Source organism: Lampetra fluviatilis, chromosome 67 (assembly GCF_964198595.1).
Source record: "Lampetra fluviatilis chromosome 67, kcLamFluv1.1, whole genome shotgun sequence".
Lineage (NCBI taxonomy): Eukaryota > Metazoa > Chordata > Hyperoartia > Petromyzontiformes > Petromyzontidae > Lampetra > Lampetra fluviatilis.
Genome location: NC_136341.1, coordinates 6,200,780 through 6,213,100, shown reverse-complemented (window position 1 = coordinate 6,213,100; position 12,321 = coordinate 6,200,780). Strand labels below are relative to the sequence as shown.

The following is a 12,321-nucleotide window of genomic DNA, read 5'->3' as shown; positions in this document are numbered from 1 at the left end:
CCAGGGTTTCTGGGGAGGTCTGGACCGCGTACCCAAAGCAGCCATTGCAGCTGCATGAGTCACAGTCTTAAACCTCGCCCATTTACCCTCGACATCAGGTGGAGTGGGGGACGATGCCAACCCCAGCTGCAAGCGATGATGAAATTCTCGCTTGCAACTTTCATCAGCTAACTGAGACCAGGCCACTTTTGGTTGGAATGGGATCCTGGGTGTACACCCACCACCGGAGTGGAAGAATGGCAGGCGCATCTTACAGATGACTAGTCGATGGTCAGAGGGCAGATCAGCTCCACGGTAGGTCCTGGTGTCAAGGACATGGGCTCGCATCCGCTGGTCCGTCACTATGTAGTCCAGCAGATGTTCTTGCTTGGACCCGGCATGTATCCATGATGTTGTGTGGATGCGCCGATGCCGGAAGAGCGTGTTGGTAATTACAAGCCCATGGGCTGCACAAAAATCTAGCAGCCTCCTACCGTTATTATTGAGCTGATCTGGCCCATGCCTTCCAATCACTCCAGACCAGGTGCCAGCATCATGACCAACTCGGGCATTTAAGTCACCCAACAAGATGACTCTGTCCCGAGTGGCCACTTAGGCAGCACCTGTGACAGGAGGTCATAGAAAGCGTCTGACTCATCGGCTTTGCCTGCATCCCTCCACGAATGTTCGTCTTCGGTGGGGGCATAAGTAACCACGACCACCACTCCTCGCCTCTGATTGATGGGAAGGCGAGCCCAAAGTATCCTGGGGCTTACAGCTTCCCACACCTCACCGCCACGCTCCCACGCCCCCTTCATTCTTTTGTTCAGAAGAAGAGCCACACCCTGTTGTTTGGCAGTCTCCTGCCCCGAGTAGAGGACTGTCCACCCCTCATGGTGGCAGGATCCAGAACCGGTCCACCAGACCTCCTGAATGCCACAGAGATCCAGGCGGTACCGGTCCAGCTCCCGACAGAGGAGTGGCAGCCTCTCCTCCGCAGTGAGCGTTCGAACATTCCACGTGGCCATCCGCAATGGTTTTTCGTTGTTTCTGGAGGAGCCCCGAGGGTGAAAATTCAATCTCCTGGCTCCGCCAAATGGGGTTTGGCCAGGAGACGTCATAAAAGCCTGACCCCCCGGGGCCTCCGGCACAAGCTTATTAGTTACAGGTTTATGTTTAATTCGTAGTTTAGTTGTGGTTAATTGAAGGTGGAGGGGTTACCAGCCCCTCGCACCCGTCCAGAGCCCCCGTTTAGCCACTGTGGTGGTCACAGTCACCATGAGGGGAGAGGCCAATGGGCATTGGCCCTCCCCCCACAGCACTGCCCACGACAGTGTTGCACGTCCGGCACCGCGAGGAGATAGGAGGTTGTTTTGCCGGACACAACAACAACCGCCATTCGCCACTAAGTGGCGGTGACGTCACCACGACGCTTGTGCCAGGCCATGTGCACCCTGAGGCCACGTGAAGTGTCGAACGCCCGCTGGCAGGAGGTCACGGGGCAGACCCAGGTGCCACGGGTCGACTGACCGAGATGACCGAGATGACTGGCTGATGCACCACCTGTGCCCCCTACTGTGCCAACTTGCTGTGCTTTAGCCACCCGGCGCTCCGCTCGTTGTTGTGAGCGTCGCTCCTCCGCCCTCCGTTGTTGTTGGAGGGCGACTGCCTCCAACTGCCCAGTAGCGTCCTTCACGAGCCTCCTCCACTGAGGCCGATCTTGACACCGCTGGTACCAGTCATCGGCAAGTCCACTCAGCTCCACGTCCTCCTGTACCACATCACTCCATCTCTTCTCTAGCCCGTGCCGCGCCCGTTTAGCCCCCTCGATCCGGCCGAACAAAAGCTGTTTAGGCATGCGGTGGCTGGGCATGCGGGCTACATGACCCAGCCAACGCAGCCTTGCCTGCCGGAGGAGCTCACTGATGGGACTTTGCCCAGATCTTTCAAGGACTTGTGAGCTCCTCACACAATCCAGCCTGGTTAAACCCAGGATGGATCGTAGGCAGGCCAGCCTAAATGTTTCCAACCGGCGAAGATGCTCCACTATGGGGGTCCATGTTTCGCAAGCGTAGAGAAGGGAGGGAATGACCGTGGCCGAGAAGACCTGAAGCTTCGTGCGGAGCGACAGACCAGGTAGCTTCCACACAGCGTTACGCAACCGATGAAAAGATATTGCCGCTCGACTGATTCGGAGTGAGACCTCTGCTGATAAACTGGAGCCGGTCATGAGCACACTGCCCAGGTATGGGAAACTCTCTACTCTCTCCACAACTGCCCCATCACCGATTGGGAGTTGTGGGGGCAGAGTGCCCGATGGTACAAAATACCCAGGCAGGTGCTTAGTTTTGGTGGGGCTGATGGTAAGGCCCCACCTCTTGGTGGCACACTCCAGTCTCAGCAGCAGCGTCTCCAACTCCTCTTCTGAATGAGCAGCTATTACCAAATCATCGGCATACATAACGTGGTTGACCAATAGGGAGCCATCCCTTGATCGCACCCGGGCGTCGATCAGCCTCCCATTATATCTGTACCAAATGGTAATTCCCCCGGTACAGCTATTGAAGGCTTCACGAACTACGCAGTCGAAATAGATGTTAAATAATGTGGGAGCCAGAGGACATCCCTGTCGCACCCCAAGGTGTACAGGGAAAGGCTCCGACTCCCGGCCACGTAGTTTTACCCGGGCCCGCTCACCATCATGAAGGTCCTTAATGATCGTGAGCAGAGGGTCAGGGACTCCGAAAGCACGAAGAACAACCCAGAGCCCAGTCCTACTGATGGTATCATAGGCCTTGACCAGGTCAATAAAGCAGAGATGTAGGTCTTTTTGGAATTCCCTACACCTCTGCTGTAGCAGACGGACAGAAAATATGGCATCTGTGCAGGACCGCCCTTTCCTGAAACCACATTGGGGCTCCGCAAGCCTCTCCTCAGCATGCCTAGCAAGGCGATGTTGAATAATCCTTGCCAGGACCTTACCCGGCACACTGACGAGTGAGATGCCCCTGTAGTTGTTACAGTCTGTGCGGTCCCCCTTCTTAAAGAGGGGGACCACCAGGGCATCCTTCCAGTCCTGCGGAACCCGTCCAGTGGTCCAGACTGCTGTTATGATGTCATATAGGGCAGTCTGTGCACAAACGCCACCCTCCCTCAGCATTTCGCCTGGGAGATCATCTCTGCCCGGTGCCTTCCCTGGTCTCAGACTCCGGATCGCCCTCAGTACTTCCTCAACAGATGGTACCTCAGCCAGCCACTCACAGGGGGTGACCTCTTCCAATATTTGAGGCACCGCAGCCTCAGCAGGGTTATCCCCACTTTGTGCCATGATGTTTTCCTGGCTGAGAGATTTTCCCTCCCCCAGGACCTCACAGAAATGCTCAGCAAATCTGCAAACCTGTTCCTGGGGGTCGGAGATTGGATCACCGTTTTTTCCTCTAATGATGGTAATGGGTGTGGCGCTGCAGGTTACTTTTTTGATGGAGTTAAATAGTGATTTGTGATCGCGGGCCACTGAGGCAGACTCCATCTCCTCAGCAACCCGCGACCACCACCCATCCTTACAGCGCCTTACGGCTCTCCGAACCTCCGAGCGAAGGCTGCGGTAAACCTCCTCATTCTCTGACGTGGGATGCTGTAGGCGATGAGAGTGGGCCTGTCGCTTTTTCTCAATTAACCTGAACACCTCCTCCGTCAGCCAGGGTTCCCGGGGAGGTCTGGACCGCGTACCCAAAGCAGCCATTGCAGCTGCATGAGTCACAGTCTTAAACCTCGCCCATTTACCCTCGACATCAGGTGGAGTGGGGGACGATGCCAACCCCAGCTGCAAGCGATGATGAAATTCTCGCTTGCAACTTTCATCAGCTAACTTAGACCAGGCCACTTTTGGTTGGAATGGGATCCTGGGTGTACACCCACCACCGGAGTGGAAGAATGGCAGGCGCATCTTACAGATGACTAGTCGATGGTCAGAGGGCAGATCAGCTCCACGGTAGGTCCTGGTGTCAAGGACATGGGCTCGCATCCGCTGGTCCGTCACTACGTAGTCCAGCAGATGTTCTTGCTTGGACCCGGCATGCATCCATGATGTTGTGTGGATGCGCCGATGCCGGAAGAGCGTGTTGGTAATTACAAGCCCATGGGCTGCACAGAAATCTAGCAGCCTCCTACCGTTATTATTGAGCTGATCTGGCCCATGCCTTCCAATCACTCCAGACCAGGTGCCAGCATCATGACCAACTCGGGCATTGAAGTCACCCAACAAGATGACTCTATCCCGAGTGGCCACTTTAGCCAGCACCTGTGACAGGAGGTCATAGAAAGCGTCCGACTCATCGGCTTTGCCTGCATCCCTCCACGGATGTTCGTCTTCGGTGGGGGCATAAGTAACCACGACCACCACTCCTCGCCTCTGGTTGATGGGAAGGCGAGCCCAAAGTATCCTGGGGCTTACAGCTTCCCACACCTCACCGCCACGCTCCCACGCCCCCTTCATTTTTTTGTTCAGAAGAAGAGCCACACCCTGTTGTTTGGCAGTCTCCTGCCCCGAGTAGAGGACTGTCCACCCCTCATGGTGGCAGGAGCCTAAACCGGTCCACCGGACCTCCTGAATGCCACAGAGATCCAGGCGGTACCGGTCCAGCTCCCGACAGAGGAGTGGCAGCCTCTCCTCCGCAGTGAGCGTTCGAACATTCCACGTGGCCATCCGCAATGGTTTTTCGTTGTTTCTGGAGGAGCCCCGAGGGTTAAAATTCAATCTCCTGGCTCCGCCAAATGGGGTTTGGCCAGGAGACGTCATAAAAGCCTGACCCCCCGGGGCCTCCGGCACAAGCTTATTAATTACAGGTTTATGTTTAATTCGTAGTTTAGTGGTGGTTAATTGAAGGTGGAGGGGTTACCAGCCCCTCGCACCCGTCCAGAGCCCCCGTTATAGCCACTGTGGTGGTCACAGACGCCATGAGGGGAGAGGCCAATGGGCATTGGGCCTCCCCCCACAGCACTGCCCACGACAGTGTTGCCCGTCCGGCACCGCGAGGAGGTAGGAGGTTGTTTTGCCAAACACACACACTTACACACACGCACGCTCACCCACACACGCTCACACACACGCTCACTCGCACACGCACGCGCACGCACACTCACTCACACACACGCGCTTCCACACACGCTCACACACACGCTCACTCTCTCACGCTCACTTACACACACACACGCTCACACACACGCTCGCACACACGCTCACACACAAGCTCACACACACGCTCACACGCTCGCACGCTCACTCTCACGCGCACTTACACACACACACGCTCGCACACACGCTCACACACACGCTCACACACACACACGTATGCTCACACACACGCACACACTCTCATCCACTCACTGCCTGTGACCCCGTGTGTGACGGTGCGTACCCCCTCCACGTGCAGGTAACAAGGGCGCTGTGGGTGTCTCGTTCATGTTCAATGGAACCTCATTCGGCTTCGTCAACTGTCACCTCACCTCGGGATGTGAGAAGGTGGCCAGGTGAGCGTCGGGGTGAGGGTGAGAAGGGTGAGGAGGGTGAGCGTCGGGGTGAGGGTTGCGGGCGGGTGAGAAGGGTGAGCGGGCATGCATGTGGGTGGGTGAGTGAGTGTGTGAGTGAGTAAGTGAGTGTGTGAGTGAGTGTGTGAGTGTATGAGTGAGTGTTTGAGTGGATGAGTGAGTGTGTGAGTGAGTGAGTGTGTGAGTGAGTGTATGAGTGAGTGTATGAGTGAGTGAGTGTATGAGTGAGTGAGTGAGTGTACGAGTGAGTGAGTGAGTGTGTGAGTGTATGAGTGAGTGTGTGAGTGAGTGTATGAGTGAGTGAGTGTGTGAATGAGTGTGTGAGTGCATGAGTGTATGTATGAGTGAGTGAGTGTATGAGTGAGTGAGTGTATGAGTGTATGTATGAGTGAGTGTATGAGTGAGTGTATGAGTGAGTGAGTGTATGAGTGAGTGAGTGACTGAACGAGTGAGTGAACGAGTGAGTGGATGTCAATGTCCTCCTCGTCACCCCCCTCCACCCACAGACGCAATCAAAACTACTTCGACATTATCCGACAGCTGTCATTGGGTGAGAAGCAGCTGGCGACCTTTGACCTCACCTGCCGCTTCTCTCACCTCTTCTGGTTCGGAGACCTCAACTACCGCACCGACATGGAGTACGCGGTGAGGGAGAGTGGGGTGGGGGGAGAGTGGGGGGGAGGGAGTGGGGGGGAGGGGGAGAGTGGGGGGGAGGGAGGGGGGGGAGGGAGAGTGGGGGGGAAGGGAGGGAGAGAGTGGGGGGGAGGGAGAGAGTGGGGGGGAGGGAGTGGGAGGGAGGGAGAGTGGGGGGGAGGGAGAGTGGGAGGGAGGGAGTGGGAGGGAGGGAGTGGGAGGGGAGGGAGTGGGAGGGGAGGGAGTGGGAGGGGAGGGAGTGGGAGGGGAGGGAGTGGGAGGGGAGGCAGTGGGAGGGGAGGGAGTGGGAGGGGAGGGAGTGGGAGGGGAGGGAGTGGGAGGGGAGGGAGTGGGAGGGAGGGAGTGGGAGGGGAGGGAGGGAGTGGGAGGGGAGGGAGGGAGTGGGAGGGGAGGGAGGGAGTGGGAGGGGAGGGAGTGGGAGGGGAGGGAGGGAGTGGGAGGGGAGGGAGGGAGTGGGAGGGGAGGGAGGGAGTGGGAGGGGAGGGAGGGAGTGGGAGGGGAGGGAGTGGGAGGGGAGGGAGTGGGAGGGGAGGGAGTGGGAGGGGAGGGAGTGGGAGGGGAGGCAGTGGGAGGGGAGGGAGGGAGTGGGAGGGGAGGGAGGGAGTGGGAGGGGAGGGAGGGAGTGGGAGGGGAGGGAGGGAGTGGGAGGGGAGGGAGTGGGAGGGGAGGGAGTGGGAGGGGATGGAGTGGGAGGGGAGGCAGTGGGAGGGGAGGGAGTGGGAGGGGAGGGAGTGGGAGGGAGGGAGTGGGAGGGAGGGAGTGGGAGGGGAGGGAGGGAGTGGGAGGGGAGGGAGGGAGTGGGAGGGGAGGGAGGGAGTGGGAGGGGAGGGAGGGAGTGGGAGGGGAGGGAGGGAGTGGGAGGGGAGGGAGGGAGTGGGAGGGGAGGGAGGGAGTGGGAGGGGAGGGAGGGAGTGGGAGGGGAGGGAGGGAGTGGGAGGGGAGGGAGGGAGTGGGAGGGGAGGGAGGGAGTGGGAGGGGAGGGAGGGAGTGGGAGGGGAGGGAGGGAGTGGGAGGGGAGGGAGGGAGTGGGAGGGGAGGGAGGGAGTGGGAGGGGAGGGAGGGAGTGGGAGGGGAGGGAGGGAGTGGGGGTGGGAGGGGAGGGAGGGAGTGGGAGGGAGACGCGTTCACCCAGGGCTCCTGCCTTTACCTCTAAAAACTTTATTTTTCTCACCCTTTTTTCGGGATTTCTTTTCACCAACAGTGTCTTGCTTTATACACATCTGTGATCAGTTTGTTTGTTAATTTAGACGTCCTTTCTCTTTCTTTCTTTGTTCTTTTGTATTGTTTTCACTGTTCAGTGCGCGGCTGCGCTCACTGCAGTGGAAAGGTGTGTTTGTTTGTTTTTCCGCACAATCCTCTACTTTTATTTTGATAGTTGATTTCATAATCACACTTTTCTTTGCTTTCTTTTCGATCTTGAGTTCCTTTAGCAATCTTTGAGTTTTGTGATTCTTTTTCGTGTCTTTTTTCGTTCCTTTGTCTGGTGTGCTCCCACGTGTTTCACACCCGTGTTCGCACTGTACCACACCGGCCGGTGTGGGTGCAGGGCAGACATCCCCTTTAGAATCCCTCTTGTTTATTGCTGCGAGCGTGTTTACATTATTTTAATTTTATTGGTGTGCTTTTTTCCTACGTTTTCGGTTTTTTTTCCTCCTCTTGTAAAAAAAACAAAAACCAAGGACTTAAAATAATTGTACTCTCTCCAGGGGAGCTTTGGGTGGACAGCAGTAACAATAATTAGCAGAAGGTGGTCATAACACAGATTTGACCATCTTTATATAAATTTTTTGTTACGTTTCTTGTTTTTTTTTGGTAATTTTTTCCTGACTTTAGAAAGTAGAGAGGTTTGCTTTCGTAGTTGTGTGTGACATCTCACACACGTGAAGATGTCCACCCGACCCGCAACAACGTATGCGAAAGCTACCGCACCTACGCAAGGCCCGTCTCTGGGGTCTGCAAGGTGCCTGCAGCAGCACCCGGAGCCTCCACGGGAGGCTGGGATCCGCTGCCCGGCTTCTCACGATGTTCCGATTGAAGTTTACGTGGATGCGCTGCGCGCCATCGTGCCAGGGGGCTCGATAAGGTACGCCTCCAAGGTGAGCGGAAGAGTGGTTTTCTTCATGGAGTCTGAAAAGGTGGCAAATGCCGCCATGGAGAAGGGGCTGACGGTTGGCGATTGGCACCTTACCTTGGAGCCAATGTCATCACCATTGGTACGCGTGATCGTATCCAACGTCCCCCCCTACATTCCCGATAAAGACATCCAAGATCACCTAGCTAAGTTGGGCACGCTGACTTCCAACCTTCAGCGTGTGCCTCTGGGCCTCAAAAATCCTGCCTTGAGGCATGTCTTGTCTTTTAGAAGGCAGGTCTACATGCTGGTGCCCAATGGGCAGCTTGAAGAGGGCTCCTTTGTGGTCATGAATGGAGGAAGGGCCCATAGGCTGTTTTACTGCAAGGACGTGCTAAAATGCAACCTTTGCAAAGCAGAGGGGCATGTTAAAAAACACTGCCCGATGACAGCAAATGCCCAATCTACCAGCGAGACAACGGTGGAAAAGGGTGATAAAGAGGCACACCCAACAAGTGACTCAGGAGAGGGTCCCTCACCACGGAGTTCACACGAGGTGGCGGTAGACCCCGCTCCAACCCCAGCTACTGACATGGAGACCGAGGCTCAGCCAGCCACCCAGCCATCATCGACAGCCGGACCTCTGAAGAGGAAATTTACGGAAGACTCGGCTTCATTATCTCCAGAGACCAGTGGGGATGAGGTCAGTCCCTTTAAAGATCTCCCAGAGTTGGAGTCGGACATCGCACCGACGCCTGGGGGAGATGCGGAGAGCACTGGTGGCAAGGACGGGGTCGTCGCCATCCCAGATGCCCCTAGAAGTGGGACACGCAGAGGGAAGAAGCCCCGTGCAAGAACCAAGCTCAAGCGCAGGACGCCTGAAGAAAATCTGGAGCCTGAGATGGAAGCGGGGGGAACCGCGATCTGCGAAGTGGCGAAGGACACAAGTGAAGAGGGTCGCACTTCAGACCTCGACGACGCGCCCAGCGAGGGGGCCGAGGGCTCCCAGGAAACGCGAGCAGCCAAGAGCACGGAGGAGCCCACACAGGTCCCCACTGACCAAATTGTGGGTGACCGAGACAAGGACAAAGGAAGGCCGTCAATTGAGGGGCAAGCGACATCGCCCGATAAAACATTGACGGAGGATACCACGGCGACTGAAAATCCTCAAAGCCTGGGGGCTGAAGGGGGAAGCCAAGAAGAGGAGTTGGAAGAAACCCTCAGCACAGGAAGTGGGGTGAGCCTGACATCGGCAGAGCTGACCGAAGGGGCACCAATATTTTCGCAGTCAGAGCTATGGGACTTTCTAGATGAAGTAGTACGTGGCACAGACGAAAGGGTGGCTGCAGCGCTGTCAAGGTGGCGAAATGTGGAGGCAATAATAACCTCCCTACTCCATGCTGATCGGGGCTTCAAAAGACAGGGAAAACTGTCAGATGGAAAGGAAAGAAAAAGGGTCAGGTATTTCCTGGGCCAAATAAATACGTGGAGACAAAACACACCTGACGACAACTCCACTAACATGTAATGCTGCGGATAGCGGAACATTGTAACCATAAATGCCTTAATAGTGGAGTATTTTATATCACAGTGGCCAATAGAATCTGAGTAGACCTAATGTACAACAACCAGATCCTATGTAATTTGTGTGTATATGCGCCGGATTTTGAGAATGTTTGTTGATTTGAATTTTATGCTGTGTACCTGCTTGTGGAAAGGAGAGAGCAGTACTTTCCGCAGGGTTTTTTTGTAAGAGGTTTTTTTTTGCCTGTTTGGCCATCCTTAGCAGTCTGGTGTATCTTACTGGGCGTTGGGTTGGCTCCCCATGAGGGTGTGCTCACTGCCATTGCTTACCTATGTACTACATGTTTTGGGTACCAACAATCCCCGTGTGCTGGTTGTTTACTCAGTGCTGTGTTTGGTCACCTGATATGCCAAGGTCTGCAGTAAGTAGTTACTGTGTATTGCAGCTGATGTTCTTTTTAATTATTGTAATGTTCAAGCTTGCTGAGGGATTTAGAAGAAATTTAATAAAAGAATGGTAAAGAAAAAAGGGAGGGGAGGGGAGGGAGGGGAGGGGAGGGAGGGGAGGGAGGGGAGGGGAGGAGAGGGAGGTCAGGCAGGTCCCTTCGCCGCTATGGTGCTGGTAGCGCAGCAGCAGGGGATCTGGTGATGGGTTTTTGAGGGTGATTTGTTTTCTTATTGGTGTCTATGAACACTGTAACACATAATGGGACTAATGTTACACGGGAAACTCGCATTAAATCTTTGATTAAAAGAAAAATACAAACAAACGACATGATGAACGAAGTAAAGTGCCGAAAGACTGAGCATCTTTCTCGTCTGATCGTTTAAAAAAAAAAAGAGGGAGAGTGGGAGAGAGAGTGGGGGGAAGGAGTGGGAGGGAGGGATTGAGGGAGAGAGTGGGGGGGGGAGGGAGTGGGAAGGAGGGAGAGTAGTGGGGGGGAGGGAGTGGGAGGGAGAGTGGGGGGAGGGAGTGGGAGGTAGGGAGAGAGTGGGATGTAGGGAGGGAGGGAGAGAGTGTGAGGGTAGTAGGAGTGGAAGGGAGGGAGTGGGGGGGAGGGAGTGGGGGGGAGGGAGTGGGAGGGAGGGAGAGTAGTGGGGGGGAGGGAGTGAGAGAGTGAGAGAGAGTGTGAGAGAGAGTGGGAGTGTGTGAGTGTGAGAGTGGGGGGGAGTGAGAGAGTGTGTGTGTGAGTGTGAGTGAGAGAGTGAGAGGGTGTGAGAGTGTGAGTGAGAGAGTGTGAGCGAGTGTGTGAGAGAGAGAGTGAGTGTGAATGAGAGTGTATGAGTGAGAGAATCGGTGTTGAGGCTGCTGCCCGTCGTGTCCCCCGCAGGACATAATGAACCACCTGCGTAAGCGAGAGTTCGACTCCATCCTCACCATGGACCAGCTCAACAAGGAGCGCGAGTCCACACACATCTTCAACAAATTCAGTGAGATGCTCATCCCACTCACCCGCTCAGACGCTCGCTCACCCGCTCGCTCAGCCGCTCACCTGCTCATTCAGCCGCTCGCTCGCCCGCTCAGCCACTCGCTCACCCGCTCGCTCACCCGCTCACCCGCTCGCCCACCCATTCAGCCACTCGCTCAGCCGCATGCTGACCTGCTCACCCGCTCAGCCGCTCGCTCACCCGCTCGCTCACCGGCTCATCCGCTCGCTCACCCATTCAGCCACTCGCTCACCCGCTCACTCACCCGCTCAGCCGCTCGCTCACCCGCTCACCCACTCACCCATTCAGCCGCTCGCTCAGCCGCTAGCTCACCCGCTCAGCCACTCACTCACCCACTCAGCCACTCGCTCACCCACTCACCCACTTAGCCACTCGCTCACCCGCTCACCCACTCGCTCAGCTTCTCAGCCACTCGCTGACCCGCTCACCCACTCAGCCGCTCGCTCACCCGCTCAGCTGCTCAGTCACTCAGCCACTCGCTGACCCGCTGACCCACTCAGCCGCTTGCTCACCCACTCAGCCGCTTGCTCACCCGCTCAGCCACTCGCTCACCCGCTCAGCCAATCTCTCACCCACTCAGCCGCTCAGCCACTCGCTCACCCACTCAGCCGCTCGCTCACCCACTCAGTCGCTCACTCACCCGCTCAGCCACTCACCCACTCAGCCACTCGCTCAGCTGCTCAGCTACTCGCTGACCTGCTCACCCACTCAGCCACTCGCTCACCCGCTCAGTCGCTCGCTCACCCATTCAGCCGCTCACCCACTCAGGCACTCGCTCACCCGCTCAGTCACTCGCTCACCCATTCAGCCGCTCACCCACTCAGGCACTCGCTCAGCCACTCACCCACTCACCCACTCGCTCACCCGCTCACCCACTCGCTCACCCACTCAGCCGCTCGCTCACCCACTCAGCCGCTCGCTCACCCACTCAGTCGCTCACTCACCCACTCAGCCACTCACCCACTCGCTCACCCACTCAGCCGCTCGCTCACCCGCTCAGCCGCTCACCCACTCAGCCACTCGCTCAGCTGCTCAGCCACTCGCTGACCTGCTCACCCACTCAGCCACTCGCTCACCCGCTCAGTCGCTCGCTCACC

General features: G+C 56.7%; 1 protein-coding gene across 1 annotated transcript in view; it reads left to right on the top strand.

Annotated features, from left to right (window-relative positions):
- Window positions 1–12,321, top strand: part of LOC144952417 (phosphatidylinositol 3,4,5-trisphosphate 5-phosphatase 2A-like) — a 71,782-nt gene that overhangs the window by 39,686 nt on the left and 19,775 nt on the right. The window contains exons 15-17 of the mRNA XM_078882813.1: window positions 5,412–5,508; window positions 6,033–6,171; window positions 11,107–11,206. Coding sequence (XP_078738939.1) covers window positions 5,412–5,508; window positions 6,033–6,171; window positions 11,107–11,206 — 336 coding nt within the window. The remainder of the gene's footprint in view (window positions 1–5,411; window positions 5,509–6,032; window positions 6,172–11,106; window positions 11,207–12,321) is intronic.